Raw genomic sequence first — 18,424 nt, forward strand, 5'->3', positions numbered from 1 at the left:
GATGAAATATTGGCATTGAATATGAGCCTTAATACACCTTCCAAACTACAGGAATATAGGAAAGGACAAGGGCAATAGAAAGATGAAATATTGGCATTGAATATGAGCCTCAATACACCTTTAAATTACAGGGATACAGGGGTGGTACAATGGCAATAGAAAGATGAAATATTGGCATTAAATATGAGCCTCAATACACCTTACAAACTCCAGGGATGTAGGCATATGACAATGGCAATAGAAAACAAATATTGGCATTGAATATGTGCCTCAATACACCTTCAAATTACAGGGATACAGTGATGGTACAATGACAATAGAAAGGTGAAATATTGGCATTGAATATGAGTCTCAATACACCTCCAAACTAAAGGGATGTAGGCATATGACAATGACAATAGAAATATGAAATACTGGCATTGAATATGAGCCTCAAAACACCTTCTAAACTTCAGGGTACAGGGATGGTACAATGGCAATAGAAAGATGAAATATTTGCATTGAATATGAGCCACAATACACCTTCTAAACTTCAGGGTACAGGGATGGTACAAGGGCAATAGAAAGATGAAATATTGGTATTGCAAATTTGCCTCAATATACCTTCTATTTTCTATCCCTTATCCCTGAATTTACACAAAGATTGATGAAACTGAAGGTACTACCTTTTTACCATGGAATATGGTAGAAAATAAGCAAGTAGTTTATTTTAATGAAGGCTGACATTAGTTAGAGCATAATCACATGTTAGTTTTAAAGATTTGATTATGTACTTTAAGCAATCGATGTTTTAAAAAGATTGAATTGATTTATTAAACTTTCTAGGAAGATTTTATATTGGAGATTTTTTTTTATTCTTCAACTGTTAAAAAAAGAACACAGAAATTCACAAGCTTCACAATTGCAAAGTCTATTAATCTATGAGTATATCATATAATTTTATGTAACTTTCCATAAAGTTTACTTAAAACTATGTTTATTGAAAATAAAGAGTGTTTAAAGGAGTTTTATATCATAGAAAAGTTAAATATATCAATTATATGAACTAAGTTTTTTCTTTCTAATTTGTATTTACAAGGAAGAATTTTCTAATGGTTTTATTGGCAATGTATTTAAACAAGACATTATGAAAAGACATACTATTACTTAAATCTGTGCATATAATAAATTTTGTTCTAATAGCTTGTTAAAAAAATAAGATATTCAGCATAGTTTTGACGAGAAATTTAAAATTAGGGAAAAAAGTGGTTTCTCCTAAATTGTCTCAAAGATCTGACCCCTTTTTTAAAAAATGGTTTAGATAAAGAAAGAACCTAATTATCAATAAATTTTTTAAATAAGTGGGGAGGGTGATTCTATGACCAATCAGCACTTTTAGGATAGCACTAAAAATAATCCTTTAACTGCTCAAATTAGAGAAGTTTAGTCTTTATAATTCACAAAACTTTCACTCAACTAAACTTTGTTTTAAAGTTATTCAAGAAAAACAAGGATGACAACATTCATAACTTATACCAAAACTAATAAAAAGTTTAGAACAAGAACAGCTAAACACAGACGAATAGACAAAGTGGGGTTTAAGTAGATCATGGGAAAAAATTCACAAGAAGATTATTATGAGTTATGGAACACTATCATTATTATTCGTTTATCTTACATTGAAGCCGAGTAAATCATATCTATCATATCATAACGGATTGAATGATTTAAAAAGTAGCGTTGCTTCTAATAAATGATACACAAATTCTTCGCTTCAAAATTGATTTTCCTAAAACCATTAGTTAGGCTCAACTTTATGCAAGACAAAAATTCGATAAAAATAATTAATTTCGATTTTGAAAAGTAAAATTATTTTGAAATTCTTTTCTGTCTTTCTGTCTTTCTCTTTCTCTCTCTCTCTCTCTCTCTCTCTCTCTCTCTCTCTCTCTCTCTCTCCTTCTCTCTCTCTCTCCTTCTCTTTCTCTCCTTCTCTCTCTCTTTCTCTTCTTATCTCTCTTATTCTACTTTTCTTTCTTTCTCACTCTTATCTTTAAGATTAGAATTATCTCTCATTCCATTTTTTACTCTATTTATCTAACTATTTATATTTCTTTTTCTTTTAATATCTCCCCCCTCTCTCTCTCTCTCTCTCTCTCTCTCTCTCTCTCTCTCTCTCTCTCTCTCTCTCTCTCTCTCTCTCTCTTATTATCTATCTATCTATTATCCTCATGAATTGTCTATTACTTGGCTATATAACATTAGTAATCTAGTTATTGGCCACTAACACTCTTTATTCCTTTTTAAAAGCGAAGTTTTTCTGTAATCAAGGTCGGTCCGTCCGTTAGTCCGTAACGGTTGGCTCTTTCCGTTAGGTATGATTTAGGAAGCGTAGTAACTCTTTAATCGTTACCTTAAAGTTCGTACGTCCATTTGAAGCATGCTGATTTTTTTCTCTCACTTTTTAGCGATTCTTAGGAAAACAAGGTAAATTATTATAGGCGAGGCTATAATTAATTCCTCAAAAAGAAAGTATGTCCTTTTACTGTGTCCTATATTTGCACAATTTTGCAACAAATTTATGTACTTAGAAATTAATATTCTGCTTATTAAGTTCAGACACTCTACAAGAGTTATTGATCGTTTGTCCTTCCTTCTGAGTTTAGAGCTTCGCTTTTATGGATATAGTCATCCTTGTTTATTTACACTCTCTATTTCTCTTTCTCCTTTTCTATATCTATTTCTCTTTACTTTTACCAGGATATAAGGTAATTAATATATGTTAGGGGGAAGAAAGAGTTGTTGATTAGTTCAGCAGTTACTTTATTCTCTCTTGATTTAAAAATAATTCTTCATTGGCAAGTTTTGTCAGTAAGATATATTTATCATATTTTCAGCCATTTAAAATTATTAATATCTTCACAATGATATCAATGAATTGGGAGGCACAATACTTTTTTTTATACAGATGTAATATCCCTCTTATTTATTTCCTACCCACCCTGATTAAAATGTCTCTCTTGAGAATGTAGATAGAGGAAGTGTGTGTTAATGTGTGTGTTATCCAGGGTTGTTAAGGGATAAGACAATGGCAGATATATCAATAATACCCTCCAAAATAGATAAACATGTTAGTGGAAAAGTTTGGATACTGCTAGTTTGTAACCAGCTTCTACCAATCACGAAACCTATACGTGTTTTTCAGCTGTCGTTGGGAGGCAACACATCGTAAAATTGACGACCTCTCCATTTGCCCCCCAAATATTATTTTATATTTATTTTGCTTGTTGGTTATACCTATTCCTAGTTTGTAACAATTAATCAAAATTAAAAGTAATTAAACCATAAAATGGGAAAGCTTGTTTGTAAAACTTTGGGTACCAATATAGTTTACAGTCCAATGTCCTCTCCCTCCATGGTATGTAAGAGAATTAGATTAGGTCAAGAAATTATGCAGGGATCATAGCGGTTTCTAAGGACTTTACAACAATTGTATAACATTACCTTTACAGGCAGTATAGGTAGAAATCTAACTGTGAAATCAAAATTATATGATCATTAGGAACCACCCAAAGTGTTGATTTTGTGTGCAGTGCAAATTTGATTTTAGGCTTAACATACATATCAGGAAATAAATATTTAAAACTAGTTAGAAAAAAGTTAAATTACATATCCTGATATAAAAAATAGTAGGTTTTTTTTTGTCTGAAACTTATTTTTTTATAACTACTGTAATGATTAAGTTTTCCTTTTTCGGAAAGCTTCACATAGGACCAGGGATTGTTTTAGTTTAAAAAAAAAATATTTTTATGTGGTTTATTTAATTTTAATGCTGATAGACTGTTACCTGATAGACTGCATTTACCCTCAAAGATTTTATTTTGCATATGGAGATTGTAAAGGAGTATGCTTTTTTTCCTTTGCAAAACCCATGCAACGCCTGTACCTGATGTATCCTAACCCTGCCAGACAACCCTTAACTAAATATGACCTAGCCTAACCTGACATAAAGTAAACAAAAACACAAGAAAAACTACCCTCATCTCTTATTAACAATCTATTTTAAAATAAACAAAGGGAGGATTTCAGTGCTCCACAAGGCACCTTAAGGGAACCCGCCATAATTTCTATGAAGAAATGATAATAATTAATAGAAATTTATGGTTTTCATTGATATTATAAGGTTGAGATAGTTGATAAGAAACCAGAGGTTATGATTAGAAAAGAAATAGGAACTAATGAAAACTTTTGTACCCCAACATTTTTGGCAGAGGGCCATTTGCGAATTCCTTAGTGAATATGGTACAATCATATTACAGTTCATCACCGGTTGTCTAAAGGAGATATTATACTGTAATATTAATTTTATAGAACCTATAAAAGCTTCCTGGTACAACAATAAAGCATATGTAACAAGACTAAAGGGTGGAAGAGGAATTAATGTTAAAACAAGGAGATTAATTTTCATAACATTCTTTACCAGCTATTATTTTGTAGTTGTCTTCTAAAAGAAAGAAAAAAAATACTGCTGATTTTAAGTTAAGTTCTAAAAAAGTTGTCGAGAAAATATTTTGAAGTATGGCTTCGTATTATAGACTGATAATTGCGTGTGTGCATAAATTCTTTTAAATATTCATTATATTTTAAAGGCACAATTAAGTATTCAATTTTCCTTAAAAATGTCAAACGAGAAATAGTGGGCGATTTATAGATGCATGGAATACTAATTAGGAGTAGTGACTTTATTTCTTGTGGGTATTAAAATAGGTATGTAAAGGCACTATTAAGTATTGAATTAACATAAAAATATAAAAATGAAAAAGAGTGAGTGATTTTTAGAGATAAAGAATACTTATTGCGTGTAGTGACCCTATTTCTTTTGAGTACTAATAGGTATGTAAAGGCACTAATAAACGTTGAATTACCCTTGGGAACCAATTTATAGGGCTTAACACAGTTGGGCGGTTGACATTATTCTTCTATCTTGAAATTTTTTATCCAAAGAAGTAATGTAGAATATATTTTTTTTAAACTTACGTTTTAAAGAGTTATTTGATAGCCATTATCGTCAATAAAAAAATCCACAAAAAATGTACAGGTCATTAGGAAAAGATACACTTTTTCATCCTATCAACTCTAAGAGTTGATAATTAATACGGCTAATGAAGATAGTTAGATATAGTTAGAATTGATAAGAATAAAGGAAAAAGAAAAAGTAGTGTAACTTATTTTTTTTTACATGGTTTAAATATTTTTTTGTTGTTCTATTAATGGTCTTATGAAATGAAGAAAATAAGCCATTAATCATTAAATTCTGATAACTATAAGTAGGGTAAAAAAAGTTCTCTCACTTTATTTACGTTGCCTTGAAAAATCTCTATAAAGACATACTTTTCTGTTTATTGTTTATATCAGGGTGGTCTTTAATGGAGTGTGTAAAGGTTTCAACATCTACCCCCCCCCCCCTCCCCCCTAAGAATTAAAATTTGATTTGAAATTCAGCTAAGTAAGCAGTAAGAAGTTTTACCATTTGTTTTAAAAAACCTCTGAAATTTTGTCCATTAACTAAATCCTTAAAAGATTAAAGATAAGAAACTTACCGTCCTGTTCTGTTGAGCAGGTTACTGCCGCTGAAAATTGTCCGTCACCGGCAGCTGTGTACGCCAATACCTGAAAATCAAAAAGATAAAATGGTTAATAGTAAAAGAATTATATAAAAGCCAAATTTCGAAAAGCAAATATCTTAAATTTTCAATAGTTTATTTAATATTTGAAAAGTTTCGTCTATTTTTATATTTTTAAGTGCGTACATTTGTTGTCATTTTAAATGACAATCTTTGAGATACCGATATTTATGTTGCTGCACTAATAAAATGTGACACTGACTTGAATATACGTCCAAGGGGGGAGGGGGGAGTAAAGAAATGTTTACCTCCTTAAAATTTTTAAAAATACATTAGATTACTCCTATCAAACCTTTGATACCCCTTATTTTACCCCATTGAAAACAAAGGGCTTAGACTTCCCTGCTACCCAGATAAAAGACAGGTATTGTCCTAAAATATCCATATTTTCACAACCAGTACATTTACCATGTACATTTACCCAGTGAAGGAGGGGTTACTGGGCTGTTCATTACACTAGTACCCAAAGTTTTATAGTAAGGTTTTCTCATTTGTTGGTTTAACAACTTTTCGGGACTTTTATTGAATTTTGATTGGTGGGTTCTTTATGTTGGATGTTTAAACGTTTCAACCATTAAGTGTAATATACAAAAGGGTAAATTTTATGTATCATCATTTGGGATGCACATTAATTTATCGGCCATTGTCTTATCCCTTTAGATCCCTTACATATACCACGACCATTTAATCAAAAAATTGGCAGAGAGGTCATACTGTCTTTATAGAAATTGGTTGACCTTACATAATAATGGATACCACATTCATTTTACATTTAGGTTGATTAAAAGGCTTTCTTAGGAATTAATCTACTCTCTTTTGTTAACCATAGGTATTACACAGTCACATGATTAACGAAGTAACACGTAGCACAAACGCTCATTGTCGGAAAGGAGATCTCGGCCTAAAACTTTGTCATTACTACAGATTTATAGATGGTTCCTTCTGCTGCTATGTCTGGTGCGCAAGATAAATAGTTAGAGCAGGTGATCGCCTTGACTTAAAACAGGCGCAACTCATTACCATGTACAATAAGGACTTTCAGACAATGGTCGTGCAATCAATCGCTGATTGTCTGAAGGGCATTTGGCCATATAATCATGTACTTCAATAAAGCAAGAGTTGGTTCAGACATAAATCAAAATATCCAGTTCTCATTAGTCTACCTTAAGGCTAGCTTAATTTTATTTTTATTTTTTAAATTAAACAAAGATAAAATCATATGTTTTTGCATGTTATGGCTGGCCATATACGAGATTGTTTTTCTTTAAAATAATTGGCCTTGAAAAACTAATAAACATACATAAAAATAATTAAGCATAAAAAAGCAATATATTCATTAACACCATTAATAGAAAACACAAATGGATTTATTATTACTTGGATCCTACATCAGATTAGCATGTTCTCTAATAAAGTAAAACATGTAGCTAGCTTAAACTTCGACCCAATCCCATCCAGCCCCTTTTGCGGAGTGGATACAAAACGGCGAATAAAAAAACGGCGAAATTACAAAACAGCGAATGTTACAAAACGGCGAAATTACAAAACAGCGAATGTTACAAAACGGTGAAATTACAAAACAGCGACTGTTACAAAAATATAACTATGTAGGTATTTCTTTAATTTATTATTCAAACAAAGAGAAAACAAATTATACATTAAATCAATGAACAATTTATGTATCCAAAAACAAAAAACAAGTGAATTTTAAACAGTGTCCTGGTTTCCAAATAGGAACTATTTCATGTTTTCTGGCTTATAACTCTGGAAACTTGGAGCGAGCCAGGGCATCCTCCTCATTCATAAACCCACGGATCACTGAGTAGATAAAGTGGTTCATTTTTCTTTATATATAAAAGAACAAAAATTGGAAGATTTTCTTTAAATTTTTTTTTTTTGATTGTAGATTTTTTTATAAGTCCTATTTATAGTATATTATTTTTCGCTGTTTTTTCGCCGTTCTGTAACATTCGCTGTTTTGTAATTTCGCCTTTTTGTAACATTCGCTGTTTTGTAATTTCGCCGTTTTGTAACATTCGCTGTTTTGTAATTTCGCAGTTTTGTAACATTCGCTGTTTTGTAATTTCGTCATTTTGTTTTTCGCCGTTTTGTATCCACTCCCCTTTTACTGGATCAATGAACTGTTCAATAAATTATGTCCATTTTAGCAATCTATATGACAACAATTTATCCCCTGTCATAATATCCACGTATATTCTATATCCATTAAAACACATTTACTCAAAGACCCATAGAAATATTTACAAATGTAATAATTGTTTTATTATAATCAATTTGTTGTATTCATTAGTATTTATTGGTATGAATACAAGATTAATTGAATAATTTATATTTGTTTATTAATTTTATTGCCAATGTATGTTTCTTAATAATTATTTTCTTTTATAAATATCATATTGTATCCTACAAGTTCAGCACCCTATCCTCTAAGAAATTTAACCATAAGAAGTTAAATATTATCTTTTAATGGATATTGAATACGTGGATGCATTGACAGGTAAGAATTGGTCGGCTGTTTAGGTTGCTAATTTGGACCTTATTTATTGGTTAGTTCGTTCATTCAGCAGGAGAAGAGGGGATGTGGTAAAAGGGGTTGGATTATTATTTTGGCCAGCAGGGAGTATCACTTTATTTGAGTACATGATAATCTGGTGTAAGATCCAAGTAATAACACATTCATTAAACTAAATAATACCTGTATACTATAATTCGTCATGGGAGCAAGGCCTGACAAAGCAGTAGTAGTTCCTATCACGGCACTCAATCTAAACAGATACATTTTAAATATATAATAAAAAAATTAGTTAATGACGACACATTCTCATACTATAAATCCAATCTAGTTGCAGTGCCCTTATCCTCTGGGGACACAATGTATTTTTAGAAAGAAAACCCTGCCCATTCACATTTGGTGCAGCTGTTAGCGTGATCTTAGCGGACAGACAAATAGAACCTTACTAATTTATATTATTGTAACGTTAAAAAAGAAAAGGATATAGTCCCTTTCGTATTTTTAAAATAGGTTATTTTAGGTTAGGTTAGGTTATATTGAGTTAGGTGATTGCCCCGCAATTGGCCCTACAGGGTTAGAGCTCCCAGCAGGGGCTGGAAATATGAGAAAAAGCTACTGTGAAGAATCGCCCACTTAGGGGCGTTGCCACGAAATGGACTATACCCAAAGAAAATAATTGTAAAAGTATATATGAGTGTAACTAAAATTAACAAAATACAATAAAATATACATTTTAGAAAAATCTTTAGAATTATCCTAATACTATTTATCAGCTGAGAAAACTTGTAAGCTTCTTTTTCAATATCATGAAAGAGTACAGAGATGACAAATATACTTTTGTAAAAATATTCTCAGCTATTTAAATAAAAATTGATAAGCAAATTGGAAGCTGAAATATAAAAGATACATTGTTATTAGAGCTCATTTGCTTGATATATACGTAGACAAAATGACCGAAAGTAGGCATCACCTCCAAAATTTTAAAGTGAATTTATCTATATAAAAGGATTGTGTTTTGTTGATATAATAACAGTACAAATACTAAATTATGTTTCCCTTTATCCATGCATATTAACAGAAGCTAGCGAGGATTTAAAATTATGATTATTTATCCGTTTATCCGTGCATATTATCGTAGGTAACAGAAGCTAGCCAGGATTTAAAATTATGATTATTTATCCCTTTATTCGTGCATATTATCATTGCTAACAGAAGCTAGCCAGGATTTAAAAGGATGATTATGTATCCCTTTATCCGTGCATATTATCATTGCTAACAGAAGCTAGCCAGGATTTAAAAGGATGATTATGTATCCCTTTATCCGTGCATATTATCATTGCTAACAGAAGCTAGCCAGGATTTAAAAGTATGATTATGTATCCCTTTATCCGTGCATATTATCATTGCCTACAGAAGCTAGCCAGGATATATTATCATAGGTAACAGAAGCTAGCCAGGATTTTAAAGTATGATTATGTATCCCTTCATCCGTGCATATTATCATTGCTAACAGAAGCTAGCCAATATTTAGAAGGATGATTATGAGAAAACTTTTGATATGTGTTGACATGTGGTTGAATTATTATTTCCGCATAAGAACCCATTTTAACATTCACAAAAATAATAATCGCAAAACACAATAATGTTAAATATTGTCATAATCATGGAAGGGGACATTGGACTTTAAATTGGTACCCAAAGTTTTAAACCCGCATTATATGATTCATCGGCTTAACAACTTTGGGTACTTTTATTGTGCTAGACGATGGTTCCATACTATTAGTGTTTGAAATTTTAATCTACATCGGTGGTAATTTTATTTAACATAATAGGGGATGTAAAATGCATTTATATAGGGGCTATTTTATGTATTGTAATTTTGGTGTACATCAAAACTCAAAATGCTTCACCTCATAGCAATTCTTGATAAATAAGCACTTTTGATGTTGTTAATATTTAAAATTGTATAAAAACCGGTTATCTGATTTCTATCTAGAATAAGTCGATATGATAATTTGACAATGATTTTTGCAAATTCTAATAACTAGAACACAAAGAATTATGATTTTATTTTTGGGTCAGTTAGCGGATATGATAGCGCACTGTTGACATTTCAGGGAAAGTTATATAGGAAATAGGGAAGGTAGACATAAGGAAGTAATACAAAATTCAGGGATTTTAAATAAAAAGACAATGGACGATAAGTTGATGTATGTACAATTACGATTAACAAAATAACCCCTGACGTAGATTATATTTATTGGTGGAAGAAAATAGACAATTAATGATCGTACAAATTGAGATTAAATAAAAGTGCCCAAAGTTAATCCCTCGAATGAGCCCAAACATGTTTATAAAACTTTGGAGACCCTGGTATAACTTAAGCCCAATGTCCCCTCCCTCCCTTTGAAGAAAATTGTAATAGAACTTTTTAGTCAAACTTTTCTTTCATTATCAGATCAACATGTGAATAAAAGGCGTGCAGTAAGGGGTAGGGGGGGGGGTGTTAGCCTTACCCACCCTTTTCAAAACAAGATATGAGGAAGGACTGCATTCACTCCAACATGAATTTAACCCCCTCTTCCTATCCCGAAGAATCGAAGTGCACGCCACTCGATAAGACTGTAATTATCATGTTACTTTCAATGTTTAATTGTTTTGAGGAAAAATTAATTCTGGATACAAAAGATAAATTTTTTACCTGGCTGTATTTAGCCTAGCTGGTACTTCATTCTGTTCTGGAAAAGGCACATAGAGGACTCGGTACCCACGGATTTGACCGTTCCAGGTATTGTGGGGCGGAGCCCGCCATTTCAGGTGTACACCAGTTGAGGACAACGGCAGGCATTCAACTCCTTCAGGTGCACTTTCAGGGGCTTCAAATAAAAAAATATCATTACAATTTTTATTAAAAAATAATAGCTTTTTTCTGTGTGTTAGAAAGAAACAACCACACTCAAAAACAGAAATTGTTAGTGGACATTCGATCCTTCTCTAACACCCCACCGAACTTTTCAAGGAGGCCTACATGTAGTCTTACATCTTACATGACATGTAATTAAACCCAAAAGAAGATTTTGTTCTTTTTGTACAGATTGAGCTTTAGTTTTCTAGTAGATTCTTATTTTTGAGATATACAGAAGCACTGGCGTGCATAAGGTTTGGCTAAATGGGCGAAGAAAACTTAAACAATAAACTTAAAAATAAAATATTAACCTGCTTCTTGTGTTTGTCCAACAACAATATCAGATAAAGGTCCTTCTCCATGCCTATTCACAGCCTAAAAAAAAAAAAAATATTTTTGATAATTCTAAATCCTCAAAAGATTAACTGAAGTTTGCTGATCAGGGACCTAAAGGGATAAGACAATGACCTATCAATCGATGTACATCCCCAATGATAATACTTAAATTACCCCTTTTTGTAGTTTTAGTTTAATTAGTGGTTGAAACAATTGGACACTAAACTTAAACAATTCAATCAAAATTCAATAAAAAACCCAAAAGTTGTTAAGCCAACGAATAAGAAAACGTTATTATAAAACTTTGGGTACTAGTACAATCCAATGTTCTCTCCATCCCTTCTTGGTTTTACATTATCTAAAAAATGTTCAATATTATACCTGTACAACGATCTCATACTTGCTGTATTTTCTCAACCGTCTTATCCTAGAAGAAATTAAACATAAGGATAATTTGTTAGAAAAGGTCTTGTAAAGATCATTCACAAAAAGCATTATATTGACATTATTTTATCAGTAAGGCTTCCAAACCGACTAATTTATATTAATTTGTATTACAGACAATTTTCCACATATATTTTTAAAAATCATAAAATTAATACCAGTTTTGATAGACCGAGCCTACGGCTGATAAAATTGGTTTGAATCTACTATTTTTTTTGTATTAATATCACCGGAAGCTGTCTAAAATACGATGCGATGAAAAACTATAATAACTTACTTGAATCTATGCCTAGTTTTATCCCAATGGTATCTGTCAACATCAAAGAACTGATATGGTGTATCTCTCCTGAACAAAAAATGAATGTAAAAGTAAAATAGTTTTTTACTTAGATTCCAAAGCCCAGACCTGAAAAACTTCAAAATTATTTGTGTAAAAAAATGTATGATGCCTGTCTTTGTGTATATCACAATAGACATTTTTGTTCTCCTTAACAGGAAGGATTCTTATAGATCCTGAAAAGTTCTTAGATATTTGGAGCGGGGAGGAGGGGACATTGAGCTGTTTATTACACTAGTCCCCAAAGTTTTATTAAAACGTTTTCGTATTCGTTAGCTTAAAAACTTTTGGAATTTTTATTGAATTAGGATTGTATGGTTCATTAAGTTAAGTGTCAAAACATTTCAACCAATAATTGTAATCTACAGAAGGGCCTATTTTATATTTAATTATTTTGGATGTACATTAATTTGTCGGCCAATGTCTTATCCCTTTAGATCCCTGTATTTGGAGGTATGATAGACTAACCACTCTTCGATAAAATATCCCTTGAAATTATTTTTTCAAAGAAGAGCTTTTTATGTTTATTTAAGAATCGAACTCTACTACATCAAGTCCAGACTTTGATCAGACTTTGAAATTCTGAATCTTTTTCCGTTCAAAGTAATTTTTACATTGACAACTTTTAAACTTAAAATTTTCCCCAGGGAATTGAAATATAAATATCCTCCAAATAAAGTTTTCCAAAGATTTGAAAATTAAATTGTCAATAAAAAATCTGTAGTTGAAATCTATTTACTTAGGCTAAAAACGCCTTTTATCAAGTAGAAAAAATAGTATTTTTTAACAACTTTACATTAACAATAACAATTAAAGAATGGTCAATATATCCCAATAGATAAATGGATTGATTTAGTTTTTGCATGGTTTAATTCCTATTTTATCTATACGTCAATTTATCCATGTATCTGCAAAGACTTTTTTTCACAATGTTCCATGGCAACAAAACTTTTTTGAAAAACAATATTGAACTTTTTCTTCTTGTAGATACTTTTACAATAATATTTCTGACACGGTTTATCTATATAATTTTACATTGTAGAAAAAGTAGCCACGGCCGCACAAACCTGCTATACTAAATCTAGTAAGTTTTAGCAATGGATATATTATTACGTGGATCTGACGCCAGATTTTTATGTTTTATAATAAAGTCAAAACCGCAGCGGGCTCAAATAACAATTCCTTTACCTATCCCTATTACCATAGTCCATTCCCTCCTACTGGATGAACGAATTGTCCAATAAATAAGTTCCTTGTCAGCAACCTAAGTTGACGACATAATATCCATTATATTCTGAATCCATTTTTCTAGCTGCTAAATCCCAATATTTGAACAATCTGTAGATAAAACAGCTACTGATATCTGCGAAAAGACAAGGAAATTCACAACATCTTAATTTTTAAATAAACCACAACTAAGCCGCTTTTTCTCAAACTAATTCATAATTATGTAGCTAGGCAGCAATAAAAATTTGCAACTGCCGAGCCCTGACAAACATTTCTCTCCAATTTATCTTATTCTATAGACCTATATATTTATATAAATAATGTAATGCTTGTTTCTTATAAACGGCCAAAATTTAGCAAAAAGCGGGCAGATAAAAGTATGTACGTATAAAAAACAGATGTCTGTATATATTTTCCCTAATGTATCTTAGAGTAAATGTTCATGTTATTCTTCATTATGTGTAAAATACAAATTTCAAGTATCAAAAAAGTAAACATCAATAATATAATTTTAAGCAAGCTAACCGTGACCTAGATTTAATAAAGATGCGGTTTAAAATTTTCAGAGAACCTAATGTTTTAATGGCTAGACACTTTGCCCAAAGCCTGTCTTTTTCGTCTAAATCCCATACACTATAAAAGAAACCTTTTAAATGTTAAGAGCATGTTTTAGCAAAATTTGACATTACTTTAGAGTAAGACATCTGTCATACAAAATGAGGTTTGGGTTAGGGCACTCCTAACATGGAGGGATTGGAAATTAGATTGTTTATTATGCTAGTCAATAACGTTTTCTTATTCGTTGGCTTAACAACTTCGATGACATTTATTGAAATTTGATTGGTTGTTTTATCAAGTGTCTCAGGGATCTTAAGGGATAAGACAATGAAAGATACATTTATGTACATTCAAAATGATAATAAACAAAAATACCCCTGTTGTAGATTTAATTATTCGTTGATAGGAAACTGTTGGTTTGAACCAACCAATCTAGATTTAATAAAATTCCCACAGTTTGAAACCAAAGAATGAAAGACATTATAACAGAACTTTAGATACCATATTTGTATATAATTAAATGGTGTTAACGAAAATTTTAATAATAAAATGCCCTTTTACCAATCAGTGTATGAAAATGTACCTCATAAATCATATGAGAATAAATTCTTAAATTTAGATTTTATCGCTTTTTTTACAGTATATTCAGGCAATATTAAACTGTATGGGAACAATAGAATACACATGGTCAAGCCTTTACAGTCATAAAGGGTTAGCAAATCTATCTTTATATGATATACCTTTTATACAGGCTCTAAAGGGTTAAGACAATAGAAGAATCAGAAAGATTTTGTCGACTTACATTTCAAGGGTTTAAGTCATAATTACTATACTAAAAACTTATCTTTTTAAGGTCGATATTTAAGCTCTTAAATAATAACCTACATTTTAATAAAAAAAACATGAAACTATAAACTGTAATTTATTTGTTAAATGCGTTTTAAACTTGAATTTTTAAACAATGTCTATAACAAAGATCTTCTCGGCTGCTTACAATTTAGATAACTGAATATTAATCTATATTTTAAGCACATATAAGACATTTATAGATAAAACAATCCATAAACTTATCCACTTATTACTGATCTTCATAGATGGAAATTATAAGATTTTACTGGCCTGTAAATTTTCTCCCAGGGTCAATAAATTCTCTGAGAGAGAAAGGATAGTAAGATGTGCCTATTTAGTCAGGGATCTTAAGGGATAAGACAATGCCCGATAAATTGATGTACAACACCAATAAGGCCACACAATGTTTCCCCTAAATTATACAATTACTGTTTGAAAAGTTTGGACACTCAACTTAATAAACCCCCAAAAATATTAAGTCAACAAATAAAAAAACGCTATAACAAAACTTTGGATACTTTGTAATAAACATCCCAATGTCCCCCCTCCCTGCTACTTATAGGATGAGATATCACACATTTTATTTTCTTTCCCATACTTTTACTTAATGCTGGAGGGTGCAATTTTGTGTGTTTGTTTGTGTGTGTGGGTGTGTGAGTGTATGTGTGTGATTGTGTGTGATTTGTGTAAAACCAAAGCTTTTAGCTAAAGATATTGCTATGCAGTTTATATCTGTATACATTTTTCAACCAAATATTTTTAAATTTATAGAATACTATTTGTTTGGTAAAAAACAACAATTTTTTCGCACAAACTTTTCATATATTTTAAAATTTTAGTAATATTGCAAAATTAAATTTTTTACCTTAATTCAACTTTTAAGATATTCAAAATAAATTAAAGAAAAACTTACAGACACACATTCAACTACCATATTAATAAAATATTTGTCAGTATTGCTTCGAAACCGATTAATATCCGCTTAATTAGAATCGGTTCTGATCTTACTAAAAAAACATAGCGTACTACAGCCAGTTTTCTACGAATAGTAAAAAAATAACAATACTCAAACCAGTTTTGTTACTTAGGGCCTTCGGTGCCTCCTGGCTAAAATACCTGTTTTTAATCTTATAATTTTTATTTTAATATCCGCGGAAAGCTGTTTATCAGACGATATGTATACATAACTAATACTTACCCAAATTCTCTGATGCCAATGTTATATCTGATAATAGTTCCATGACTCATTTCTTTATCCGGCTGATCCCACATCACCTAGAATAATGGATTTATTATTATATGGATCTTACACCAGATTATCATGTACTCTAATAAAGTGAAACTTATAGCTGTCTAAAAAAACGATCCATCCATCCACTTTCCTTGCCCCATTGCTTCCCCTCCTACTGAATGAATGAACTGACCAACAAATTATAGCATGTGAGCAACCTAAATTGACTACAAGTTTTCCCCTGTCATAATATGCACGTATATTCTACATCCATTCCTAGAAAAAAATAGTAAGTATGTTAAATGCTTTGTTTAAGTCTAGCTGTATTAAATTACCTATTGAAAAATTATTATATTCTTTTATAAATGTGTTTCTGTCCTACTATCTTTAAATATTACTCATCTCTTTATCAAGCAATTCCCACACAAGTATATCGTAGAATGCTTTGCGTAAGTCTAACTGTATTAAATTACCAATTAAAAATGCTTATATTTTTCATAAACAGGTTATAGTCTATGTATGCGTGTCTGTCTGTCTGACTATCTTTAAGAATACACTTTTTTGGTTGATCCCACATCACCCACAAAAATTAAGAATAAAGTCAATGCTGTGCTAAAGTCTAGCTGTATCAAATTACCAATTTAAAAAAGAAATTTTTATATTCTTTTTATAAAAGAGGTATAGTGTAAGTATGTGTGTCTCTCTGACTGACTATCTTCAATATAAATTCTAAATACATCAATGAAGGCCACTTAATGTTTTTAACAAATAATTGTTTAAACTAACTGAATTAACAAGGAAAACTAACTTATCGCCATTGTCCACGTTTCCCTGGAATTATAATCCAGTGATCATGACCTACTAACTGTCAGTGTCAATATAAATTAGGTTTCATTCAGGGATACGGGGATAAGACAATGGGCGATTAATTAATCTGATCCTTAATTACAATGTAAAAGTTTGGCTGGTTTTGATGGAAAGATAGGCTTAAAGAATAACTTAAATATCGTTGACCTCTCCCTCCCTGGGTCTAATCTTATTACTGAAGATATAAATCCGACATATAATTCAGTCAAGAAAAAAAGAAAATATAATTTTTCTTCTTTTCATTTTTTATTTTTAACTGATGTTTTGTGCCTTTCTTAATTGCAATTTTAAATACCAGAGTCAACAAAAGAATTTTAACAAAGGTGAATTTACTGAGCTGCTATGTTTGATAGTAGTATGATGTCCTAAACCTGTATTTTCATTAAATGCATTATCCAGTGCTCAGATGATAAATTTATGTCAGAAAATATGAATGTTCTATTTGTTTTGAGTTTAAAGGTACATTTTTGCTTATGTTGAAGATTTAAATTCAATCAATCCCAAAGGTATAGGTTCACTGACGCATACAATCACATTAACATAGTTTTTCAAATTTAAACGAAAAAAAGATTGACAAAAAGTTTACTTTTTTGGGGGTAGGTATAATAATTATTTCCAGTCCAATGTCCCCTTACTACATGTTCAATGATTATAGTGGTTTAAAAATAGGGTATTTGCGGTTATGATTATTTAATAATGCGGACATCAATCCACTTCAGTCTTACAAACAATATAAAATGTACAATATGATAAAGACAATTAGTTCCATGAGTAGGGCAGCATAAAAAAATCACTATTCTTAACGTGAAGTAACAGGATGTCTGTCTGTCTATTTGTACCGAAGGATCTCGCTAACCGCAGAACCGAAAACCATATGAACCATATGGCGGCGACAAAAAATAATTTGGTAAACAGCTGATTTTAACTTAGATTGGACAGAAAAAAAAAATATGTTCCCCTAGCCGCTAGTATTATATAAAACAAGTAATGAGAAGGGAAGGGAAGGGGAGAAAGAAGGAAATAATGAGATTGAAAGTAATAAGGAAATAGGAGAAAGAGAAAAAGAACAATGAGAAAAAAGAGAGAATAGAAATAAAGACCGACTATAATGAGTTATAGAGAAGCTTTGCTTCCAAAAATATACATTTATATTTTATCTTACGTACGTAAGCATGTTTTAGAAAAAAAGAAATATGTCGGATATTCAGTTCAAAATAAAGTGGATATGTTGACCTTTAATAGAAAATTTCTTTATTACATACATTTCCGAAAATTACGAATAATATTAATGCTTAGTTTTTTAACAAATATATTTACAATTCTTTTTTACATTATGTGCAACCAACGGCTGCGCCCCTAGCATCTAGGAGCTCTGGACTTATTTGAAGCTTGCATAAATGAAGAACTCAATCTGTTCAGTAGTTTTCCGAATTCTTAAGCAACACACAAAAATAGCCATACTACTTATGGAATAGGA

At 31.0% G+C, this 18,424-nt stretch overlaps 1 protein-coding gene across 4 annotated transcripts in view; it reads right to left on the minus strand.

Moving 5' to 3' along the window:
• The window catches only part of LOC145319615 (cell adhesion molecule Dscam2-like), a 194,267-nt gene that overhangs the window by 54,393 nt on the left and 121,450 nt on the right, over window positions 1-18,424 (minus strand). For all 4 annotated transcript variants that reach the window (XM_080161875.1, XM_080161853.1, XM_080161884.1 and 1 more), the window contains exons 30-36: window positions 16,048-16,124; window positions 12,156-12,224; window positions 11,816-11,861; window positions 11,410-11,473; window positions 10,895-11,069; window positions 8,377-8,446; window positions 5,577-5,646 (exon numbers count right to left, since the gene is read on the minus strand). In XM_080161875.1, coding sequence (XP_080018001.1) covers window positions 5,577-5,646; window positions 8,377-8,446; window positions 10,895-11,069; window positions 11,410-11,473; window positions 11,816-11,861; window positions 12,156-12,224; window positions 16,048-16,124 — 571 coding nt within the window. The remainder of the gene's footprint in view (window positions 1-5,576; window positions 5,647-8,376; window positions 8,447-10,894; window positions 11,070-11,409; window positions 11,474-11,815; window positions 11,862-12,155; window positions 12,225-16,047; window positions 16,125-18,424) is intronic.

Source organism: Acartia tonsa, chromosome 1 (assembly GCF_053477335.1).
Source record: "Acartia tonsa isolate MP-2025a chromosome 1, ASM5347733v1, whole genome shotgun sequence".
Classification (NCBI taxonomy): domain Eukaryota; kingdom Metazoa; phylum Arthropoda; class Copepoda; order Calanoida; family Acartiidae; genus Acartia; species Acartia tonsa.